This window comes from Trachypithecus francoisi, unplaced genomic scaffold (assembly GCF_009764315.1).
Source record: "Trachypithecus francoisi isolate TF-2019V2 unplaced genomic scaffold, Tfra_2.0 Contig00586, whole genome shotgun sequence".
Taxonomy (NCBI): domain Eukaryota; kingdom Metazoa; phylum Chordata; class Mammalia; order Primates; family Cercopithecidae; genus Trachypithecus; species Trachypithecus francoisi.
The window spans coordinates 3599478-3624830 of NW_022680749.1; the positions used below are offsets into that span (position 1 = coordinate 3599478).

At 38.3% G+C, this 25353-nt stretch overlaps 1 protein-coding gene across 2 annotated transcripts in view; it reads right to left on the bottom strand.

The window, feature by feature from the left end:
• PRKG1 (protein kinase cGMP-dependent 1) overlaps positions 1-25353 on the bottom strand; it is a 1377278-nt gene that overhangs the window by 231203 nt on the left and 1120722 nt on the right. For both annotated transcript variants that reach the window (XM_033215293.1, XM_033215282.1), the window contains exon 6: positions 5162-5239. In XM_033215293.1, coding sequence (XP_033071184.1) covers positions 5162-5239 — 78 coding nt within the window. The remainder of the gene's footprint in view (positions 1-5161; positions 5240-25353) is intronic.

Genomic DNA, 25353 nt, shown 5'->3' on the forward strand with positions numbered 1-25353 from the left:
TATTTCATTGAATGAATATAACATAATTTGTTTATTTCTAGTTTTGGCAATTATGAATAGAGATGCTACAAACACTGATGCAGAGTTTTTTGTGTGAGCTATATTTTCATTTCTCTAGAATAAATATCACAAAGAGCAATTGCTGTGTCATACGGTAAATGTTTATTTAACTTTATAAGAAACTACAAATTGTTTTCCAGAATGGCTTTACCATTTTGCATTCCCAAGAGCAGTGTATGAGAATACTGGTTGCTCTGCATCCTCACTAGCACTTGATGTTGTTAATTTTTGTTTTCAGATTTAGCCATTCTATTAAGTATGCAGTAGTATCTCAGTATTTCAATATGCAATTTTCTAATGACTAATCATTTTGAACACTTCTTCATGTGCATATTTGCCATTTGTGTATCTTCTTTGCTGATGTGTTCAAGTCCTTCATTCTTTTATTTTTTGTTAGTGGGCACTTCAGTGTTTTTTGTTGATTTGTAAGTGTTTTTTTATTGATTTTTAAGTGTTTTTTATATAGGTTCAATAAAGGATAGGATCAATATAAGCCCCTTACCAAATGTGTACTTTTCAAATAATTTTGCCTGTTAGTAATTTGTCTTTCCATTCTCTGAAAAGTGTTTTTCGCAAAATAAAAGTTTCTAAATTTGGTAAAGCCCAATTTATCATTTTTCTCTATGGATTGTGCTGGTGGTATCATGTCTAGGAACTCTTCCTATCTAGCCACAAGTCATACATTTCTCTTGAAAGTTTTATAGCTTTGTTTTACTTTTAAATCTATTACCAATTTTAATTTAATTTTTATATAAGGTATAAAGTCTAGGTCAAGGTTCTCCTGTTTTGGTCCATGGTACCAATGGTTCCATCACCATTTGTTGAAAAGACTTTCCTTTTATTGTCAGTTGCTTTCATTTCTTGATTGCTCTGTTTCTCGTCCTAAGTATGTGAACTGTAGGCATATTGTAGATACCACTTATCAGGGTAAGAAAGTTCTCTTATATTCTCAATTTGCTGAGAATTGTTTTTATGAATGGATGTTACACTTGTCACACCCTTTCACTGCATCATTTGACATGATAATGTGATTTGTTTTCTTTAGACTGTTAACATGGTAGAATACGTTGAATGATATGGTTTTTTCAATATTCATTTATAGTAAAATATCCAGTTCTATAATGTCCAATACAGTCACCACTAGCAGCTATTGCAATGTGGCTACTGCTACTGAGAAATTAACATTAAAGTTAAGTTAGATAATTTTACTTTAATCGCAAGTGTGACTAATAGCTATTATATTGGGTTGTGTAGAGATATAGAACAGTTCCATTAATAAAGAAAAATGTACTGAATAATGCTAATTTGCTAAACTCTTATTAATTTTAATAATATATATTTCTACATAAAATCCTAAATGAAACTAAAAACATGTATAAATAATTACTGTTTCTTTATTTACAAATATTATTTATTTTTCTTAACTTACTATAGTATTTGGGATGTCTAGTACCACACTAAACAAGATTGGTAATAATATATATCTTTATCTTGTTCTTGATATTTAAAAAAAGTTTTCCAGAGGGTTCACCATAATGTATACATAAACATATGTATACATATGCAAATAAAATTTCCATAACAGAACACTTTTTATAGTAAAAAACATTGAGCATTGTGTTAAGGCAACATGTTTAATTGGCATGTTTAAATACTTGTTAATTTTATGAAGCAAAGCCATGTGATTTTAAATGCCATTTGATAGACAAGAATTTTTGAATCCCTTTTTTTTCTTTTTTTTTTGAGGCGGAGTCTCGCTCTGTCGCCCAGACTGGAGTGCAGTGGCGCAATCTCAGCTCACTGCAAGCTCCGCCTCCCGGGTTCACGCCATTCTCCTGCCTCAGCCTCCCAAGTAGCTGGGACTACAGGCGCCCGCCACCTCGCCCGGCTAGTTTTTTGTATTTTTAGTAGAGACGGGGTTTCACCATGTTAGCCAGGATGGTCTCGATCTCCTGACCTCGTGATCCGCCCGTCTCGGCCTCCCAAAGTGCTGGGATTACAGGCTTGAGCCACCGCGCCCAGCCCCTTTTTTTTTCTAATGGTAGGATACAAGGTATGTTGAATGGAATCAGAAAAATCAAAATGCTTTTGAACTATTATTAGAACTCTGCAACTTTGCTTACCCATCCTGTTCAATTTTCGTTTGATTTATTTATAAAGAGATAGTTCATTCTGTGATGCGACACAACTGCAAGGACAAATGCAGGAATCTTTAGTGCTTTATAGTTCACTGTTGGAGAAGCAAGTCATGTATCCAGGCAGCTGTAATGGAGTGATTGAAGTATAGAGAACTAACTGAGCTTCTACTTGAGGCAGCACCAGGTACTTTAGCCATCATCACTGCAAGCATTCTGCCTTAGGTTTTAGAAAAATCAGATTGCACAGGCTTAATGGGGGAAAAACAAGTATTGCAAAGCTTATTTTATAATGCTTCTCTCTTTGTGTGAATGTGCTTAATGGAAGAATAAAAATTGTTTTACACTTAAATAAGTGGAACTGAACAAGGGGAATTTCATTTGTAGCTTGGCAGCCCCTGCTGTGTCTCCTTCTATCTCACAGCATTTTCTAAGAAAAAGCCAGTTTGGTAGCAGCAAGAAACAGATCTTGGCCAAGGTTATCCTTTATACCTTTTTTAAATGCATGGGAAAACAAGTTGACATCTGTACACCTAAAAAAAATATAACATATAATTGTAGAAAATTCCAGTTCTACAACTTATTTGCCTGCTGAACTGAGCCTACACTCTTATAATTCACCTGTCTTTAGTGCTGTTTGCCATTGGGACATAAGTATGCTGACCTTACCTTCTGCTTATTAAGACTTAATATATTCCAATTATTGTGTATGGTGACATATTCTTAATGATTTTAATATGTTAGAATTAGAACTAATATAATTAATGTTGTTAGTATATTAGTATTAGAATGAATAAAATTAATAAAATTATTATGTAATTTACATAACTAAGAATCATAGCAGCTAACTTGTATCACCTAGAAAAGTAAGTTAGTAGAAATTGATGTCTGGTTTAAAGTAAAAGATCTTGAATGTGTCAAGAGAGTCTAATATACTAGTATTACTTCCCTTCCAGAATCCCCAGAGTGCTCTGAAATATTGCCAAGGGAAATGGTTCCTGTGGTATAATTTCCACACTGTTTCTACTTATACTTACTATGAAACTCGTAAAAAGGCACAACTAATGCACCTGTCTTCAGCTGAAACTGGTTACAAAGTACTACTTTTAGGCAGTAAAATTTGCACTAACAGGGTGGTAGCAAAAGCCTGTCAGAAATCCATCTCAAAGGACAAACACATCATTCCATCACAGCAAAGAATTAGCAATGTAGTAAAGACAAAACAAATCTAGAATGTCAGGACAAATTCCCCATGCAATCTTTTGAATTATTTATATCCATGGTGATTTTAAATTTTCCCTGATTCTTTAGTCAATCTAAACAATAAGACAGTAAATAATAAGCTCTAACAATCTATCATATAAACTACAAAATGTTAACATTTTCTTATATTCTAACATTGGAAAATACAAGATACAATTTTAACTATAACCGCGGTCAGACATGTCATTTCATGATGCCTTTTAAGAAGTCAGCCTTGAGTTCTACTTCTATCCCAGGCATTCAGAGATCAGTCAAAAGAATAGGAATAATAAAAATACAAATATTGTTTTCTTCATTTTTGTGTGACATGCCATTGATATAAATATTGACATATGCATACACTTGATCCAAAATTCGTCCAAGGAGAATTATCTAAATTGTGATTCAATAATACTTATAATCTTTCACCTCATTCTATTCACTGTGACTCTGGAAATTTCTCTATATATGAACTATAAGTTAGCAGAGTCAGTCATTTTATTAAATTAGAAGAAATAAATTTGCTTCATTAATAAAGTGATAATTATAAAAATAGAAACTGGCATATAAATTCCTTTCTACTTGCATTTCCTTCTCCATCTCTTCCTATACTTAGTACATACAGAGATATGAATTCCTTGTAATGATACATAATAAAGAAAAATAAGTTTAAATCACTTCACTGTGGAAAGAAATTTAAGGTATTTTAGTAATATAATAGTATAGTATTAATCTAAAAAAATTCTATTTTCCAATTCACTCAATTTTGTACTTTTAAGATATAAATAAATTCATGTTGATGAAAAACTAAAACAGTTTAAGAAATAAAGTATGATTTTGCATTTGTAACCTTTGTCTACTCCATTTTTACCCCTTCCTTTATAATTTATCACTTTTAGTAGTTTTTAGTTCCAAAATGTATTTATGAAAATAACTTAAAACATTAGTGTATATCTATCCTTATCATCCTCAGAGTATTTAGCAACTTTCCTAAGGGCATTAAAATGACTAAGTTTTGTAACAGGATTAAAATTTAGGCCATCTGATTTCAAAACCCAGATGTTTCATTATAGCAGTGTTACTGCTTCTAATGACTAGATGAATTTTGTAAATGACTTAAGTACTTTCTTTCTTTCTTTTTTTTTTTTGGAGGCAAAGTCTTGCCTATTACCAGGGCTGAAGTGCAGTGGCACCATCTTGGCTCACTGCAACCTTCGCCTCCTGGGCTCAAGTAATCCTCCTGTCTCAGCCTCCTAAGTATCTGGGACCACAGGCATGCACCACCATGCCCAGCTAATTTTTTCTACTTTTTGTATAGATGGGGTTTGACATGTTGCCCAAGCTCGTCTTGAACTCCTGAGCTTAAGTGATCTGCCTGCCTTGGCCTCCCAAAGTGCTGGGATTACAGGTATGAGCCACCACATCCAGCTGGTATTTTCTTTTTTATTATATTATTTTAATGATGGAGATCTTTCTATTCACACAAATATATCAGTGACATCTAATATTATGATTATTAGCAAGTAAGCTACTTACTGGTTTCAAAGCTCCACCTTTTTTTCCCTCCTGCATCATTTTTTGTAAGATCCATTTTCTAATACCTCTCTGTGTCAATAAATGAGACAAACTCATATAGCACAAGACTCTGCATGTGTTCCTACTGGAGTTACTAACCAATCCAAGACTCCCCTGATGCATCACTGTCTTGTGTCACCAAAGCTTACCGTTCCTTTGCTGATGATGAAGAAGGTGTCCCCTCTTGCTCCTTGCCTGATAATATATTCTCCATTTTCATAGTGGGTCTGAAAAGTAGAAACAATAAGAAAAAAAAATTAAGCAAGGAGTAAGTTACCAAACAGCTCAGCCTCTTCAAATATCAACCCCCAGGGATACATTCATCCTGATGGAATTTTATCCAAGCCTAGAACCATCATGATTTAAAAATGAATATTAGTTAATGTATGTAATATTTACAAAGATAACATTTCTATAATGCTCATTTTCAAGACTGCTTTTAATGTCATTTTTCTAGGTGATTATATCATATCTTTAAATTCATTCATTTCAATTGTTTGATGAAAATATTCTTTTCTCCCATCAACTGAGCATGAAACAAAACAGCAGAGCTGCTAATTAAACTACTAATTCCATATTATTTTACTTGTCTTTTTCATTGGGTTTTATATTCTCATAATGAGAGCCCTTTTTTCCTAAGAAATTGTTACAGAATGCAAAAATCTTCATTTGAAACCAGGTTGATTTTTATTGTGGGTTAGATGGCCCTAGTTACTTTTTAAGGCACCACTTCATGCTTTAGTGTTCTTGCTTCAGCAGTTTAGACTTGGCCCTATCAAATAGACTGTCTTAATTTTATGGACTGAATTCTGGTCCAGCATCTGTGAGCTTATAAACTATCAAACGAGGAGTGAGGTAAGGCTGCAAAAGGATTATCATAGTCAGTATATCAGTATTCTGACATGGACACCACAACTAGGTCCGTTTCCAGGGTGAAGATTACTTCTGCAATGAACAAAAGTAATTTCAATAAGGAGAGGTGGGAGAAAGTATACTGCTGGGTCAAGAGGTCTAACAGAAAAATGAGAACTGTGCCGTCTCACCCTATGCTTCTCTGCAGCATAGCAGAGAAGCTCTATTTTTGGGAAATAAAACATTATTTTGCACACTCCTAACAAAACAGAATTCATTGTTTACGTGCAATATCCATTAGGCTGATAGGTATTAATTGTCCTTATGCTTCAATATCATTTTTCTTAACACATAAAATGCTAAGATTGCCTTAAAATTGCCTTTCATTAATACTTGACATTGAAAAGAGCCATTATTTTCTTAGTGTATCTGGAAAGTTAACATACTACCTAATTTGCTAATTTTTTTACTCAAAAGTAATTCAGTTTTCTAGGAACAAAATTTTTAAGTAAAAAAGGTATTCCTTATTCCTTTCCCTCAATTTCAACCACCAGATGATATATACAGTCTGGTATGTACACTTCAAGACTTTTTTCTATGCTTTGAACCACCACCACCCCATCCTGCACACACACATGCATACAAATAATTATTTCTAAATAAAAATAATATTATAGAACGCATATTCTTCAACTCATTTAATCCATTTAACAAGATATCTATGTTCAAGTTTCATGTTTTGCTGCATTCAAATGGAAAGAACTTTACAACATGCAGATTTGAAAAACAAAATGGCAGTAATCCACTTTCATGTATTCATTTAACAAACACCTTTTTGAGGCAGGGTGTCATTCTGTGGCTCATCTTAATTGTAGCTTTCGTAATCCCCACAGATTGTAGGAGGGACCTGGTGGGAGATAACTGAATCATGGGGGCGGTTTCTTCCATACTGTTCTCATGGTAGTGAATAAGTCTTAAGAAATCTGATGGTTTTATAAGAGGTTTCATTTCCCCTTTTGTTTGGCTCTCATTCTCTCTTGTTCACCATCATGTAAGATGTGCCTTTTGCCTTCTGCCATGAATGTGAGGCCTCCCCAGCTATGTGGAATTACGAGCCCATTAATTCTATTTTTCTTTATAAATTACCCAGTCCAAGGTATGTCTTTATAAGCAGCATGAGAACAAACTAGTAGAGTAAATTGGTACTGGCAGTGGGTGCTGCTGTAAAGATACCCAAAAATGTGAAAGTGACTTTGGAATCAGGTAACAGGCAGATGCTGGAAGAGTTTGGAGGGCTCAAAAGAAGACAGGAAAATGTGAGAAAGTTTGAAACTTCCTAGAAACTTGGAGGGCTCAGAAGACAGGAAGATGTGGGAAAGATTGGAACTTCCTAGAGACTTACTGAATGGCTTTGACCAAAATGCTGATAAAATTTGCATCCTGATGGTATAACAGAAAAGAAAAATCTATTTTCTGAGAAGAAATTCAAGCTGGCTGCAGAAATTTTCATAAGCAACAAGAAACCAAATGTTTATCACCAAGACAATGGGCAAAGTGTCTCCAGAGTATATCAAAGTTCTTTGTGGCAGGCCCTCCCAACACCCGCCCAGGGGTCTAGGAGGAAAAAATGGTTTCATTGGCCAGACCCTGGGCTCCGCTGCTGTGTAAAGCCTAGGGACTTTGTGCCCTGTATCTCAGCTGCTCTAGCACTGGCAGAAAGGGGCCAAGGTACAGCTCAGGCTGTGGCTTCAGAGGGTTCAAGCCCCAAGCCTTGGCAGCTTCCATGTGGTGTTAAGCCTGTGGGTGCATAGAGGTCAAGAATTGATATTTGGGAACCTCTGTCTAGATTTCAGAGGATGTATGGAAACACCTGGATATCCAAGCAGAAGTTTGTTGCAGAGGCAGAGTTCTCATGGAGAACCTCTGCTAGGGAAGTGCTGAAGGGAAATGTGGGATGTGAGACCCCACAGAGTGTCCCCCACTGAGGCACTCCCTAGCGAAGCTGTGAGAAGAGGGCCACCATTCTCCAGACCACAGAATGGTAGATCCACTGACAGCTTGCATGCACAGTGCACCTGGAAAAGTCACAGACACTCAATGCCAATCCATGAAAGCAGCCAGGAGAAAGGCTGTACTCTGCAAAGCCACAGGGGTGGAGTTGCCCAAGACCATGGAAACCCACCTCTTGCATCAGTGTGACCTAGATGTGAGACACAGAGTCAAAGCAGATCATTTTTGAAGCTTTAAGATTTTACTGCCCTGCTGGATTTTGAACTTGCATGGGGCCTTTAGCCCCTTCGTTTTGGCCAATTTCTCCCATTTGGAATGGGTGTATTTATCCAATGCCTGTATCTCCATTGTATCTATGAAGTAACTAACTTGCTTTTGATTTTACCAGCTCATAGGCAGGAGGAAGTTGCCTTGTCTAAGATGAGACTATGGACTGTGGACTTTTGTGTTAATGCTACTGTGAGTTAAGACTTTGGGGGACTGTTGGGAAGGGATGATTGGTTTTGACATGAGATTTGGGAGGGGCTAGTGTGGAATGATATGGTTTGGCTCTGTATGCCCACTCAAATCTCATCTCAAATTGTAGTACCCACTCCCATGTGTTGTGGGAGGGATCTGGTAGGAGAAAATAGAATCATGGGAGCCGTTTCTTCCATACTGTTCCTGTGGTAGTAAATAAGTCTCACGAGACCTGATAGTTTTATAAGAGATTTCTCCTTTTACTTGGCTTTCATTCTCTCTTGTCCGCCACCATGTAAGAGTGCCTTTTGCCTTCTGCCATGATTGTGAGGCCTCCCCAGCCATGTGGAATTGTGAGTTCATTAAACCTTTTTCTAAGTTACCCAGTCTTAGGTGTGACGTTACCAGCATTATGAGAATGGACTAATACAGCCTCCCAAGTAGCTGGGACCACAGACGTACACTGCCATGCCCAGCTAATTTATTATTATTATTATTTTGTAGAGATAGGGTTTCCCTATTTGTTGCCCAGGCTGGTCTCAAACTCCTGGGCTCAAGTGATCCTCCCACCTTGACTTCCCCAAGTGTTAGGATTATAGGCATGAGCCAATGTGCCTTTCCAGCAAACATTTCTGAGGGCCTCAGAGGCAGGCCTTTTTATAGGCATTGATAATACAAAGATTAGTGGGGTAAAATCTCATAATAGCACCATCCACTGGAATGTTCTATAACTGTATTGTCCAATATGGTAGCCACAAGACATATGGGGCTACTGAGCACTTGAAATATGACCAGTGTGACTGAGAAACTGAATTTTAAAATTTATTTAATTTTAATAAATTCAAGTTTAAATAGTCACACATAATAGATACTGTACTGGATAGCAAAGGTAGTAGCAGAGTTACAGTTGTAGCTTTGGGGCAAGGGGGAGAGGAGAACATCTTTCCCACTCTTGATATTTCCTTTCACGTGAATGAAGCTCAGTTAGTAAAACTAAGTACCTTTCTCTTCCCCTTTCCTCACTCTGCACCAGCAAAAGTGGCATCACTTATCTGATTGATAAACTTGGAATTAAACAGCTATGTATGCTCATCTCAACTTCTCATCTTTTCCTCATGGAAGGGAGCTTCCCACAGAGGGCTGGCATTGCTGCTTCTCCGGGGGAAGTCCCTTCTCTCCACAATAGTGAAGTTTGCCCTTGTCTGAGCTTCTGTGACAGGGCAGCTAATTCTGCACAATGATAGCGTTCAATTTGGGAAGACCACCCAGCTGTCATACCAAAGGTACATCCTGTAACCCAGATTTTATCAGTAATAATGGTAATGTTTGCCTCCATTTATCCTACTCTTTGTCTTGTTTCTCACTTGGTTCCTAATTCAAGATCACTCAAAATTGCCAAAATAATCCAGTATGCAAAATGCTTTCCTGTATATAAGTACAGGGTTATATGTGTGAGAGCACAGTCTGGGAGACATGTGACTTCCTAAGAGCTTCTCCACAGAGGATTCTTGAGCCCCAACAGAAGGATGAAGAGGTCACCAATGATAAGCAGGCGAAAAGTATCCCAGAAAGAGGAAAATAAGCAGCTCATTATGATCAAATAATACTAGTGAATATACAATTATTTTGGAAAAAGTAGAAAAATGCAAATAAAAAGCACCCCAAAATTGAGGAACTCTTAACTTAAGTGAGCTCATTCCCCTCATCCATCTCCTTTTAAACAGCATATCCTTATCCATTTGATAGTTATTTTCGTTCAGAAAACCAAAATTATTTGTAATATACTAAAATGAGTGAAAGTAAGGGTTTCTTAACCTCAGCACTATTGACATTTTGAGGCCATTCGTTCTTATTGTAGGGAGATATCCTGTACATTCAGTTTTGCTGCAGGATGTTTAACAGAGTTGTCAGCCTCTTCCAACTAGATGCTAGTAGCACCCTAACCCCAGTTGTAGAAATCAAAAATGTCTCCAGACATCGCTAATTACTCCATTGGGAACAAAACTGCCCCCAGCTCATTGTAATTACTCTAAATTTTTTTATATTCTTAATCTCTTCATCTTAAGAAGCTGAAAGTTTGGCAATGATATCCAGATATAGTCTAGTCTATTTAATTCATGAAACGTATCTAATCATCTTCTTAATATCATCTGATATGGTGTTTCAGAACTCAACACCCACAGTTGCCATATAAATATTTGTTTACCTATACAGGCATTCACTGAACTTATGTCCATGTTGCATGAGCTCATAAAATCCAGGGGTCACAGAACAACCTATGAAACAGTGGCCAAAGGCATTCCAGGTTTGGGAAAGATAATATTCATGATGTCATAACACCAGGACTGTAATGACTAAGCTATTCTGAAACATTTAATTGCACCAGAGGGGAAGATAATCTTGAATGCTGATTCTTCAAGAGGCTCTCTAATTATGTTAATCAAATGCCAGCACCTTCACTGGTTTTTGAAGTTCATTTTATAGCTCTACCATTTTCATATTTCAAATTAAATCAAAGAAATATACAGAATTTAGAGTAAGAAGAAACCTTAGCAATTAGACAGTTTCCTTTCAAAGGTTTCCATGGTTATTAAGATAAAAGCCAATCTCCTGAACATGGCCTACAACACCATGTCTGCTCAATGCCATAGTATCCAACCTCTTCTCACTTTTCCTGATTTTTGCTCTCCAGCCCTGCCAGCCTTCTGAGGTTTGTTCCTTGACTGTGCCACCAACAGGCCTGAACACTCCTACTGCCATACTTCACTGCTGCTTCCCTAGTTATATCCCACTTTTCTTTCAGATCCCAGCCTTCTCTCACCCGGCATATCCACCCTTACCACCACCACTACACATACACACACAGACACTCTACTTCTCTCACACACACACACTCACACACACACATTCTGGCTAAATTAGGTCTCTCCATTGTAAGAACTTACAATACCATACAGCTATATTGCATTGCCCTTTTCTAGGCTTGTATTTATTGACTTGTATGATTATTTTTCACCAGATTTTAACTCCTCTGAAAGCAAGAACTGTGTCTAGTTCTATTCACCATACATAAAATCCCCAGTGCCTCACCTTGTGCTTGGAACATAGTAGGGACTCAAAAATAATTGTACAAATGAGGTAGTCTTCCTTAATCCCCATCATTAATATTGTCCACAGTCAGTCCATTAGAAAGCCTTCTACTTCCAATTCATGTGCTAAGCCCAATATTCTTCCATTATCTCCATTGTTATTTCCCTTGTTCAAGACAAAATCTTATCTTGGACTTTCGCAATATCTTCTTATCTGGTCTCCCTGTCACTTGCCCACTCATCATACCCAAATCATCCCCTCTTTTTTTCTCACTGCCATCAAAGTGACCTTTCAAATAACAAATCAAATGAAAACACTTGATTGCTTAAAAACTTTCAATGGCTTCTTGCTACAAGTAAAATCATAAACAATTTATTGTGGTCTGTAAAATTATCTGTATTCTGACCCCTATTAACTTCTCCATTCTTTCCCTTCCCGTTATCACCCTTGTGATTCTGTTTCAGACTCGCTGGCTTTTTTTTATGTGACTGGTATGTGCCATGCTGGATCCCTCCTCGGGACTTTGCACTCAACTGGCCCCTCTGTCTAACACTCCTCCTTAAGATTTTTGACATTATCTTGCTGTCATCACTGGGGCTCATAAAGCCTTTTTCTGGCCAGTCTTACCAATGTGCACTCCGACCCCATTCACTTTGTATCCCACATTACTGTGTGTATTTCCATGGTGTTAGAAAGAAATCCGGCTGGGTGCGGTGGCTCACATCTATAATCCCAGCACTTTGGGAGGCCAAGGTGGGCGGATCACGAGGTCAGGAGATCAAGAACATCCTGGCTAACACAGGTGAAACACCATCTCTACTAAAAATACAAAAAAATTAGCCGGGCGTGGCAGCGGGCGCCTGTAGTCCCAGCTACTCGAGAGGCTGAGGCAGGAGAATGGTGTGAACCCGGGAGGAGGAGCTTGCAGTAAGCCAAGATCACGACACTGTACTCCAGCCTGGGTGACAGTGCAAGACTCTGTCTCAAAAAAATAAAAAATAAATAAATAAATAAATTTAAAAAAAGAAAGCTATCCAAAGGTTTGCTGCTGCCAAAACGCTCCTGCATGCTTTAATGACTGCTTGATAACCAGCGTAACTGCAAACCACAGCAAAGCCTCCTGTGAGAAGAGCCTTCTATCACACTCTTTAGGATCTGAAATTATTACTCTTTTGCTTGCTATCTGTGACTCCTCCCCCCATTACCTGGAGGTCTTATGCTATATTCATTGTTTCACTTAGAACAGTGCCTAACACAAAATAGGCATTCAATATATATTTGTTGAAGAATAACTAGATTGAAGATAGATTTAACCCAAATCTCTTCATTTCAAATAAGAAAACGGAGTTATAAATCAGAGATTAGGAGGATAGATAAAGAAAATTGACAGCATGTCTAAATTAAGCAATACATTTCCCCAAAGATAATAACTTTAAATTTTATTTCTAAAACTTGTGAGTTAAAAAAGCCTGTCTTCTCATTGCTGCTGGAAAATAAGGTATGGCTTTTTTTGTTAATATTGTGTGCCTTTGGGTTCGCAGAATTTAACATTAATACATAAATGTACATTTAGGTATTTTAAAATTCTACACATATTTGATGACACGTGACAGAGGCATACTACGGCACTCGATATGGTTGTTGAAGGCCTTAATGGTGACTCCTTGGTAAATATAAATGATTTATTTTCTTTTGTTAGATCACAGTCATAGTTATTGCTATCAAATATACCATGTTGTAACTAGCAATTTCATTTTCAGTCTGACTGTAATGTAATCTTTCACTGAATGTCAGTCAATATAAACTAAAACACAGTATATCATTATGAAATAAATTCTCATCCTAAATTATTTCAGCCCAAGGTTACATCATTATTTCCTCTATATTTAAGTTTGGAGTTAGGCTTAAGTCTTTATTAAAGCATAGATCATCCATAATTGACACTTTTCTAATGATTAGGTCATATGTCATTCAGGCCAATTACCAATTCAAGCAATTACTAATACTATGGTAAATGCTACTGATTATAAAAATAGCTGCAATAAGTATAAACCACCTTGGTATGCCCACTGTATTTATACATACATATACATGTATATTTCATGTACATCTCAACTAAAGCATGATTAATAAATGTTTGAAACAGGGAATAATCATTGGAAATCTGCTGAGTTAAGATTAATCAATATGATCTTGGGTCATGATTCGTACCTCATTCTTTCACAAGATATATCTCAGAAGAAGAGTCCTATGTTAAGATGAAGAACAACATTATTTAAAATCTTGGGACCTGCCTTTTTGAAGCCAAAATCAGTCAATTCCTCAAAGGAAATTCTTACCTCTCCCTAATATTCCAGATTTACTCCAAAGGCAAGACTTCTTCATGTAGAACAAAATCATCAAACAGCTTGATTAATCAAAAACCATGCTAGCTACGTAGGCAACAAGCAAGGCATTTCTTGACTATGGACTTTCGTATTTGTTAAAGCTCTGTCCATTAGATATGACTGGTCCTAGATTATCTAGAGGTGCCAAGAAAGACTGAAAGCTATTCATAACAGCATAAAATTCTCACCATTGCTATCCTTGGATTTTGGTGGTTTGTAATATAAAGTTTTAGGTAAAATCTATTCTGGAACCAGTTAGCTATCACATCTGTAAACCAGAAGGTCTTCTCACTCTGATCTCCAATCCATGGTCACCACAGATTTCATCACAGAACTAGGGCAGCAATATTTTTCAGTGCACAAAAGTTGTCATAAATGGGCCATTTCTCACTCATGGAAAAACCATTGTTGAAAGGAGTTGTTCTGTTATGAACTGTTTTCTTGGATAATAGATAACTTCATTCAGGTTATAATTTTAATATGCTCTCCTTCCTATTCTCTAAAAGAAAATTTTTGTTCCTCATACCATCATCCACAAATTAAGCAAGATATCAAAAGAATAAATAAATTCTGGAACATTTTTTCTAATTTTCCTTCCTCATACCATCACCACCCTGTCCCAACCTACCAGACATCTGGGATAATCAGGAATACACATCTCTCATACTACAGAGTTTTTCTATTTAAGTGCTACATCTCATCTTCCACTCAGGACACTCTCTTTATTTATATCTAGCACTTTCCCATATTTCTTGGGTAGGATAAAAATTTGCCTCCAGATCTTCTCAAATTAATGTGTAAAATCCTCCTTTACCAAGTCTGAACTTTAGGCACAGAGGAGATACACAGCCTGGTTAGGAGAGTGCAGCCCTTTGTTAATTTCATTAATTAAACCAACATTACTTATGTGTGCCTCCTATGAGACACTGCACTTGACACTGAGGTTACAAAGATATACAAGACACAGTCAACAATTAGAGAGTCAGCATAGCATTGTGGTTAAACAGATACTGGAGGCAGGCTCCCTGGTTACAAATTCAGCTCTGGAACCCTAAGAAAGTCACTTAACTTTCTTATGCCATGTTCTTTTTGGCAAAATATAGCCATACCTCCATAAACAGATTGTTGTGAAGACTGAATGAGTTAATAATAACAAAACACAGTGTCTGTCATATTGTAACTGCTATATACTTATGAATTGTTAGTTTTATTATTTTTAGGGAAATTTCAGTGTATAGAGATAGAACTGTAAACAAACAATCTATAATACAAAGCTTTTCCCAAGCAGGCAGTGATTCCTCGCTGGATGGGGAAGAAGGGGGAAGGGCTTTCCATGCACAGAGAACAGTGTTTGTAAAGGTACAATTATCTCTACAAATGTAAAGGTGCTCAGATGATGAGTGCATGTAGTTTATATAAAAAAAGAAGGTCAGAGTGACTGAATCTTATAACTCATAAAGTAGAAATGAATTTATTTTTATTGGGTCATTCTCCAAATCCAGTATCATTAACGCAGTGACCTTCAACCTCTGAACAATCTAAAGTTTAATGTCTTCTTTACCATTCTCTCCTCTATCACAAAAAAACACAATAGTAAAGTTTACTTCCAACCTTACTTTGTATTCAAAATTCAGAGATCTCCCTAGTTAATGTCCTGTGGATGAGAAGGAATACAGAAACACATCCTAAAGAGTCACAACCAGAATCTCAGCAAATACCAGCATGCATTTTGACTGCTTAAAAGTTTCACCAGGATCACTCTACCATGGGAAGGAAGGATGGTTTCCAGATAACCACAGTCAGAGCCCTTCCCTTCCCTGCAAGAACCATCATGCCACCGGGAGTGAAAATGTGGATATCAAACAAGGAGAGCTCTAATCATCAATGAAGTGTGTACTTCCACTCTTCTGGGACTGACTCAGAGCTCCCAGAAAACCTAAACACCTTGGTAGCAACCCAAGTGTAGACAGAGAATGTTTTTTTTTTTTTCTTTTAATCATCAAGTATAGTTATCTAAGACTTCTGGATAGACAGCCTGCCCATCACTGTCCCTTGAGACACCAAACTTGCCTAGCTTACCAAGGTTATTTAAGACACAAATAGCTGGGCCACAGATATGAGTCTGTGTCACCTCCATTGCTAAGAATCTGTGTACACAGCTGCCCCTTGTCACATTCCTTTATGTCACAGCAGCCCTGGATGAAACATTCCTCACATACCTGTAACATTGTTTATCAAATTACTTCACCTTGAACTTTGCCTTGCTCTTTCTGGTGTTGCGATACATTTTAACTGCAAGGCATTTGTGCTGGGCCCTTTCTACTTCAATCATTACATTTCTATCTACCTGGATGGTAGTCTCAGGACCTTGTTTCTACTGAGGTACCCACTTGTATTTAAAGCCCTTGGATTGCTCTATAAATCAGCCTGACCCCCACTAGATAGGAAAGATATTGTGGGGATAGAATAACAGACAGGCCTAAGCCTCATCCTGACCGGCTATGTATGGTCAGATCCCAAAGACACATAATTTAAATTTGCCTTATCAGGGTGCTGGGATTGATTCGTACTAGTTCCCACATGGATGAAAGGAATAGATGTGAAAGTACCTAGGGCAAGAAGTACTGGTACTATGTAAACAATTTAGAAAATTAATTTGTGACTTGTGCCCAAATGTAGTAAGCCAACAGGCTGGCTGAGAGTCAGAATTGCTGTATGTCTGCCTCTCAAGCAGTTTGGAGTTGACACAAAGGTATAAAGATTTCCTGCAGTGGACCCAGATGAAACTTCTTAAAGGAATTGGCCGGGCGCGGTGGCTCAAGCCTGTAATCCCAGCACTTTGGGAGGCCGAGACGGGCGGATCACGAGGTCAGGAGATCGAGACCATCCTGGCTAAAACGGTGAAACCCCGTCTCTACTAAAAATACAAAAAACTAGCCGGGCGAGGTGGTGGGCGCCTGTGGTCCCAGCTACTCGGGAGGCTGAGGCAGGAGAATGGCGTAAACCCGGGAGGCGGAGCTTGCAGTGAGCTGAGATCCGGCCACTGCACTCCAGACCGGGCGACAGAGCAAGACTCCGTCTCAAAAAAAAAAAAAAAGGAATTAATGGGACTGTCACCAGCATGAACAGAAATGACTGGCAGCTTTGCATTTTTATGGTGTCTAAGGAACCAAGAAAAGCTGTAACTCCATCTGAGAGTATGCTGCTGTGTCCCTTGTTCTGTGCAATCCATTAAAGGTATCAAGAAATCTGTTTAGAGGGCTGCCAATAGCATCTTTTTAAAAAATGGAATACAACAGAAAACATCAAGTAGAGCACATGTAGTAAGATAAGTATAACCTGGAAAAGTGTTTGGTTTGTGCATGTAAATAATTATGTGTGTACTAGACCGAAATGTAAAATGTATTCCTTACTACAACAAACAACACCTTGATAAAATAAATACTTTTCTTTCTTTACAAAAGCCATAAACTTTCAGAACAATGAAGTATCCTGGCTTCTACATCAAATCATTCTTAGTAATTATCATTAATAAAAATACTTGTATTAGAGTTCTGTCATTTTAAAAATTATTTCCCTTTTAAAGGTGTGCATAGGTAGAAAGTACTAATACTTCTTTAAAAGAATGTATAATCTCCTTTCAAGTAAATGACACATTGATTCAATTCATCTCTGTCCTTATTGAGCTCTCTGTTCTTCCTCAATCTTCTGCCTTACCTTTCCCACATTATGACAAAAGGCAATCACTTATAATTACATTTTGGTATATCCAAGTACCCAATTTTCCACACTAACTTTTAGCACTTCTCACAGTGCAAGATAACTACATAGGTTTTTGTACAACTGGCACTGCTGGTTTCTTTCTTTGAATCTCAAATATTTTCGAGTTCTTTGTGTCTTTGGTAGTTAGAGCACATCATTATCCTTTAAGCCTCTTGAACACCTTCAGAGTTTATGATTCAAAGACAACTGTTGACCTAGCACTGGCTGCCTGGACTATCTGAATCCCTATCCTGAATATCAGACAAAGGAAGGGATAACCTGGGCTGAAATTCCACAAATGCTTGGGTTTTTTTTTTGTTTGTTTTTATTTTTTATGTTTAACTGAGCTCTTCAATGACATTGTTTATGTAATGGATTTTCAATCCATTTTTTTTTCAAAATGTTTTTAAGTTTTTCTTTTAACTGATGTATAATTATACATATTTATGAAGTAAAATGTGATGTTTCAATACATGTATATACATGTGTAATGTTCATATCAGGGTAATTAGCAGTCTATTACCTTAAATGTTTATCATTTCTTTGTGGTAACAACATGCAAATCCTCTTTCAGCTATTTTGAAATATATATCATTTTTACCTAAAATGTGTGATAGAATACCAAAACTTATTTTTCCTATCTAACTGTAACTTTGTACCTTCCCCATCCCTCCCTTTTTCTTACCCTCCCCAGCTCCTGGTAACCAATATTCTACTCCCTATTTTTATAAAACAAACTTTCGCATTTCACATATAAGTGAGATCACGCAGTATGTAGCTTTTTGTATTTGACTTATTTCACATAATGTCCTCCAGATTTATCCGTTGTCACAAATGCCTGGATTTTATTTTTTTATAGATAAAAGGCATTTCATTGTGTATATATTCCACATTTTTAATCCATTCATTCATTGCAGCACTATTTACAATAGCCAAGGTATGATTTCATATCTTTCATAGTGCAGCAATAAACATGGAATTCCAGATATCACTTCAATATATGGTTTCATTTCCTTTGGATTCATACCCCATAGTGAATTTACTGAATCATATGGCAGCTCTGTTTCTAATTTTTTGAGGAACCTCCATACTGTTTTCCATATAAACGTACTATTTCCATATAAATGTACTTACATTCCCACCAAGACTAAGATTCCTTTTTATCCACATACTAACATTTGTTTTCTTTTATCTTTTAGATAATAGCAATTCTAACTGGAGTGAGGTGAAATCTCATCATGGTTCTGATTCACATTTCCCTGATAATTAGTGATTAAAACATTTTTTATATACCTGTTACCCATTTCTAAATCTTCCTTTGAGAAATAACTATTCAGATCTTTTGCCCATTTTTAAATCAAGTTATTTGTTTTTTTATTGCTGTTGGGTAGTTTGAGTTTCTTATACAGTCCGGACATTAATGCCCAGTTGCATGTATAATTTGAGAATATTTTCTCCCATTCTGTAGGCTGTCTCTTCACTATGTTGATTGTTTCCCCTGCTGGACAGAAGCTTTTGAGTTTGACGTAATTTCATTTGTTTACTTTTGCTTTTGTTGCCTGTGCTTTTGAGGTTTTACCCAAAAAATTATTGCCCAGATGAATGTCATGAAGCATTTCCCTTATATGGGCTTCTAGTACTTTCATAGTTTTGGGTCTTAGGTTTAAGTCTTTAATCCATTTGGGGTTGATTTTTGCACACAGTGAGAGATAGGGATCTAGTTTCACTATTCTGCACGTGGATATCCAGTTTTCCCAGCACCATTTATTGAAGAGACTGTTCATTCTCCAATGTGTGTTCTTGGCATTTTGTTGAAAATCAGTTGGCTGTTGATACGTGGATTTATTTCTGGGATTTCTATTTTGTTCATTCATCTATGTATCTGTTTTTATGTCAGTACCATATGTTTTGGTTACTATAGCTTGTTAGTGTATTTTGAAGTCAGGTAGTGTGATGCTTCCAGCTTTGTTCTTTTTGCTTAAGATTGCTTTGGCTATTCAGGGTCTTCCGTGGTTCCATATTAATCTTTAGGATTAATTTTTCTATTTCTGCAAATAATGCCCTTGGTATTTTGAGAGAAATTACACTGAATCTGCATATCACTTTGGGTAGTATGGCCATTTCAACAATATTTAATATAACAATATTAATTTTTGAATCCATGAACATAGAATATTTTTCTGTTTATTTCTGTTCTCTTTAATTTCTTTCATCAATGCTTTATAGTTTTTAGTGTAGAAATCTTGCTTCACCTTCTTGGTTAAATTTATTCCTAGTTATATAAATTATTTTTGTGTGTAGCTATTATTATATAAATGAGATTTCTTTCTTTTTTAGATAGTTCACTGTTAATGTATAGAAAAGCTACCAATTTAAGTATATTGATTTTGTATCCTGAAATTTTAGGAAATTTATTTATTAATTCTAAGAATTTTTGAAGGACTCTTAGGATTTTACATATTTAAGATTACAAGAAATTATTATGAATAATTGTATACCAAAAATTGGAAAACCTAGAAGAAATGTATAAATTTCTGGACACACACAACTTACAAAGATTCAAGCATGAAAAAATAGCAAATATAAACAGGCCAATAACTACTAACAAGATTAAATCAGTGATAACAAATCTCCCATCTAAGAAAAGTGTGGGACCTGATGGCTTCACTGCTGACTTCTACCAAACATTTAAAGAACTATACTAATTCCTCTCAAACTATTCCAGATAATTGGAGAGAAGGGAATTCTTCCAAGTTCATTCTACATTGGTATCTACTCTGATTTGGTATCTACCCTGATATCTACCCTGGTATCTACATTTGGTATCTACTCTGATACCAAAACCAATCAAGAACACAACAACAAAAACGACAAACTATATGCCAACATTCTGGATGAATATAGATGCAAAAACCCTCCACAAAATACTAGCAAAATGAATTCAACAACACTTTAAAAATAATTCACCATGATCAGGTGGGATTCATCCAAAGGAAACATTGTCAATCAATAAAAGTGATTCATCACATTAACAGAATTAAGGATAAAAAACCATGTGATCATTGTTTGGACGAGTGGCTCGGGAGACCGGTTCAGGACGGAGACGTCTGCCTGAAGGTAATCTCCACTTTGGCTCCATGAGCCTCCAGTCTGTCTCTGCTGGTTCCAAAGGACGCCTTGAAGCCAGGCAGGGATCCACTTCCATTTCCATTGTGTCCATTGTGTAAGTAAAGAGGAAACAAACGGGAAACCCCCAGTCCAAATTTCCAAGGAGCACAGGCCTCTCTGGGGTAAGTGCCCTTGTCTCCTCTTTACCTCCCTCGGCCAAAAATCCTGTGCAGGTCCGAGGCCCACTTTTGAGCCACCAAGTGGCTTGGGAGACCCGTTCAGGATGGAGACGTCCGCCTGAAGGTAATCTCCACTTTGGCTCCATGAGCCTCCAGTCTGTCTCTGCTGGTTCCAAAGGACGCTTTGAAGCCAGGCAGAGATCCACTTCCATTTCCATTGTGTCTGTTGTGTAAGTAAAGAGGAAACAAACGGGAAACCCCCAGTCCAAATTTCCAAAGAGCACCCCCTTAGGGTGCCTCCTAGCCAATTTAAAAACCTTACAGGTCGAACAAGACCTTAGGAGGAAGCAGTTAATTTTCCTTTCCACTGTGGCGTGATCAACCTCAGCAATTTCTGCCAGTGGCTAGGCAAGTGGTCTGAAATTAATTACATACAAGGCTTTTGGGCCTTATGCTCTCGTCCCAACCTGCCCTATACTCCTCCTCCTCTCCCCGCTCTCTCCAACCCCTCCCTTCCTGCCCAGACTCCTCCTTCCTCCTCCTTATCTACTAGTAATCCACTCAGTCCCGTGCCTCCTTCCGGGCCCCCAACTGGCTGTCTTGAGTCTCCTATCTCTGCCCACACCCTCCTACAGTGTTAGCACCTTTGTGAGAGGTGGCTGGGGCGGAGGGGGTAGTCAGAGTACATGTCCCTTTTTCATTGGCCGATCTTTCCAAAATTGAGAAGCGTTTAGGTGATATCTCAGCTAATCCTACCATATACATAAAGGAATTTAGACACCTTTGTCAGGCCTATGACTTAACTTGGCAAAACTTCCAGGTTATCCTAACCTCTACCCTAAACTGACTGAGGTTCTAACCCAGTATACCCGGTTAGATCCGGCCTCCCCCACAGGGGCCACCATTTTGGCGTCTTATTTCATTTCTCAATCAGCTCCTGACATTCGTAAAAAACTTCAAAAGGTAGAGGATGGTTCTCAGGCACCAATACAAGACCTGGTTAAATTAGCCTTTAAGGTCTATAACTCCAGAGAGGAGACAGCAGGCTCGCCTCAAACAGAAGTTATAGCTCCTAGCAGCGGCTTTACAGCCCAGTCGTAACCCCAGGCCAGAGAGTACACACTCCGCAGACTCCAAGGCTACGAAAGGAGCCTGCTATAAGTGCGGCAAGGCAGGACACTATGCCAACAGGTGTCCGCAAGGTCCCCGAGCCCCAACGCAGCCTTGCTATAAGTGCAAGGCATCAGGACATCGGGCCAGTGAATGTCCTAACCCTCGTCCACCAGCAACCCCCTGCCCTCCTTGCTAGCAGGGAGGACACTGGAAGTCTCATTGCCCCACCCTGAGAACAGGTGCCGCATCTCCACGTGACCCCCTTTCCCAGGATCCTGGGAGGTCCTTCCAGCTCCTACATCTGGACGACGACGACAACTGAAGGTGCCGAGACTCGGGGACCCCCATCACCCTCGCGGAGCCGCAGGTAACTCTCCTGGTAGCGGGTAAGACAATCAATTTTTTAATCAACAGCGAGGCTACCTATTCTGTTTTGCCATCCTTCTCTGGACCTAGCCTTCCATCCAATATCTCTGTAGTAGGAGTAAGCGGAAAGCCATCCACTCCACAAAAACTCCACTCCTTAATTGCTGCCTGGCCAACAACTACTCTGCGCACTCGTTCCTCATTCCCAGCTAAAAAGGGCCCCTACTGAAAGCAATCAGTGGAAATCAGTTTGGCTTTCCCCCATTCGCCTCAAACTTACTAAATTTTCTTAACTATCTCATACTCCTCAACCTTGCTGGGACCTTCCTTCTGGGTTTTGCCCCTATTCCAACAAATGCTTCCATTCCTCATTCCTATACTAATACTGTGCCTTATTTTATTCTTCATCCGTACCTCCAAATGCCAACCATGGGCCCCGACCTTAACGACGCCCCTTAACAGCAGGAAGTAGCCAGACAGACCACAGCGCCCCTTATCACTATTACCAATAAAAGGTTGGACTGTTTGGATGAACGGAGGCAAGATGGTGCACTTCCAGGTTCTTCTTCACCAACTTTTCCCTTCCCGCGTGCGCGAAAATGCAGCCAGCACCCAGGGAGGGTGCAGACCAACCGGGCATGCGCCAGGTGACGTCAATCCGAAGAGACCAAGATTTACCTGGTCGCACCTGCGGAACGCCCCCTGACATGCCCGTGCCCCGCCTATTGCCCGCCCACTCCTAGAAAAGCCGCTCGGAGGGACGCCACAGGCGGCCTTCCTCAGTCCTCCACTGCCGTGGGGATGTCAGGACTGCAGGAACTCTGTCCGAGAGCCCCACTGGGGGACTCTGTCGGCCTTCTTTGCCGGAGGCCGACAGACCTCTTCCCCACACCTTAGGGGACCAAAATAAACTTGCAGTTTTGCCCCTACACTTGCCTACTCGCTGGTTCTTTTGTGTCCGCTCTGGTGGTCTTAGAAAAACAAATCAATCATTTCAATAAACACAGAAAAAGCATTTGACAAAATTCAACATCAATTTGATGATAAAAACTCAACAAATTAGGCATAGAAGATATGTACCTCAATACAAGTGGTGACTCACACCTGTAATCTTAGCACTTTGGGAGGCCGGGGTGGGCAGATCACTTGAGGTCAGGAGTTCAAAACTAGCCTGGCCAACATGGTGAAACCCCGTCTCTACTAAAAATGCAAAAAAAAAATAAGCAGGGCATGGTGGCGGGAGCTTGTAATCCCAGCTACTCAGAAGGCTGTGGCAGGAGAACTGCTTAAACCCAGGAGGTGGAGGTTGCAGTGAGCCAAGATCACGCCACAACACTCCAGCCTGGGTGACAGAGAGAGACTCCATCTCAAAAAAAAAAAAAAACACGCCATTTATGACAAACTCACAGCTAACATCATACTTAAGGGAGACAAAGTTAAAAGCTTTCCTTCCAAGATCCAGAATAAGATAGGGATGCCCACTTTGACAACTTCTATTCAATACAATACTGAAAGTCCTAGTCAATTAGCAAAGGAGGAAGTCAAACTGTTCTTATTTCCTTTCAGAGATTTCTGATGCAAATATACTAACATAATATAATTACTAAGAGTAATATCAAAGCAGGCCCACAAAACACCAAAAATCTATTTTAAACTTAGTTCATTTCAGACCTATTCATTTCACAACAGAATAAAACTGTTTATAGAATAGAGCAGCAAGCATTCTACTCCACCTAATTAAACTATAACTGAAATTTAACAATTCGATTTATAAAGGCAATTAGCTTCAGCAGAACTTGAAAATCCTTTGCCCCGATGGATTATGAAATGTGTTACAGGGAATCACACAGTTTAGTGTTTCAGAGTCACCATCTGAAGTATAAATATGTATTGAAGTTTCTATCAAAATAAATCCAGCACTCAAAAAGAAAAAAAGCAGGTTGATCAGTTTCTCATGAACCCTATAGCAAAAATAGTGGAGCGGGTCAAATGTATGTAGAATTTACTCAATATTTTACTTCTTTAGGAGTTTAAAATAAACACTTCACATTTCTCTTTGAGAAGGCACTATTTAGTTTAAAGGGCATCTTGAGTGCTAGAGGTCAATTAAGAATGGAAAGTAGAGAGAATTTAAATGACATGAGGGAGAAAAGGGCTCCTCACACATTGGAGGATGCGGTTCTTATGGTAAGGATTTTTTGTTTTTCTCTGGGCTGGTTTGAGAGAAGTCTTGCTCAGAGCTGAAGGTACAGAGTCATTTATGATTTTGCCCCCTTTTTTATTCTACAATATGCCATATAACTACTCAGAAGCAGTGCACTGGTGAGACTTGAGTGCTTCTCAACAATTAGGAGACAAAGGAAGAAAAGGTTTTTTTGTTTTTTTTTTTTTCTCCCCAGAAAGTGAAATTAGTGTATTTATCAGAGCTAATACCAAATGTAGCAAACAGAATACTTAATAAGTAGCAGTTTAAGGGCACTAACCAGTCAGAAAGGACACAGGCTGCACAGCGTCCTAGGTCCCTTCCTAGGTCATGGTATGGTTTAGAGGCCTCCGGAATGAGCTGAGGCAGCAGTCAGAGGGTTACTAGCAAAGGATATGTACTGACTGGTACAGTAGCATTTCAATGTGTTTACCACTTGTGCAAACCCACTTGGTAGAGCCCTAGAAACACTCCTGCATTACTTTTATAATCCTCCCTCCCCCAACAGCTCCTGTTTTACATACATTTTAGAGTTTATGATTTCAGGATACATGTCATTACTGGTAATAGTAGTTGTAATGATAGACTCAAGGATATACAGTAGCTCAAACTGCATAGAACTGGAGGACAGACTGTCTCCAAGGCTGGTAATAGCAAAGTAGCTAAAAAGGTGATACAAACATAGCTAAGGAGAAACAAAACAAAACAAAACAAAAAAATAGCTCGCTTAGCAATGTAAGCCAGAAAGAGAGGGTTAAGAGAAAACACTCATGAGCAACATGTGTGTGCAAGTTAGAGATCACAGATCTCAG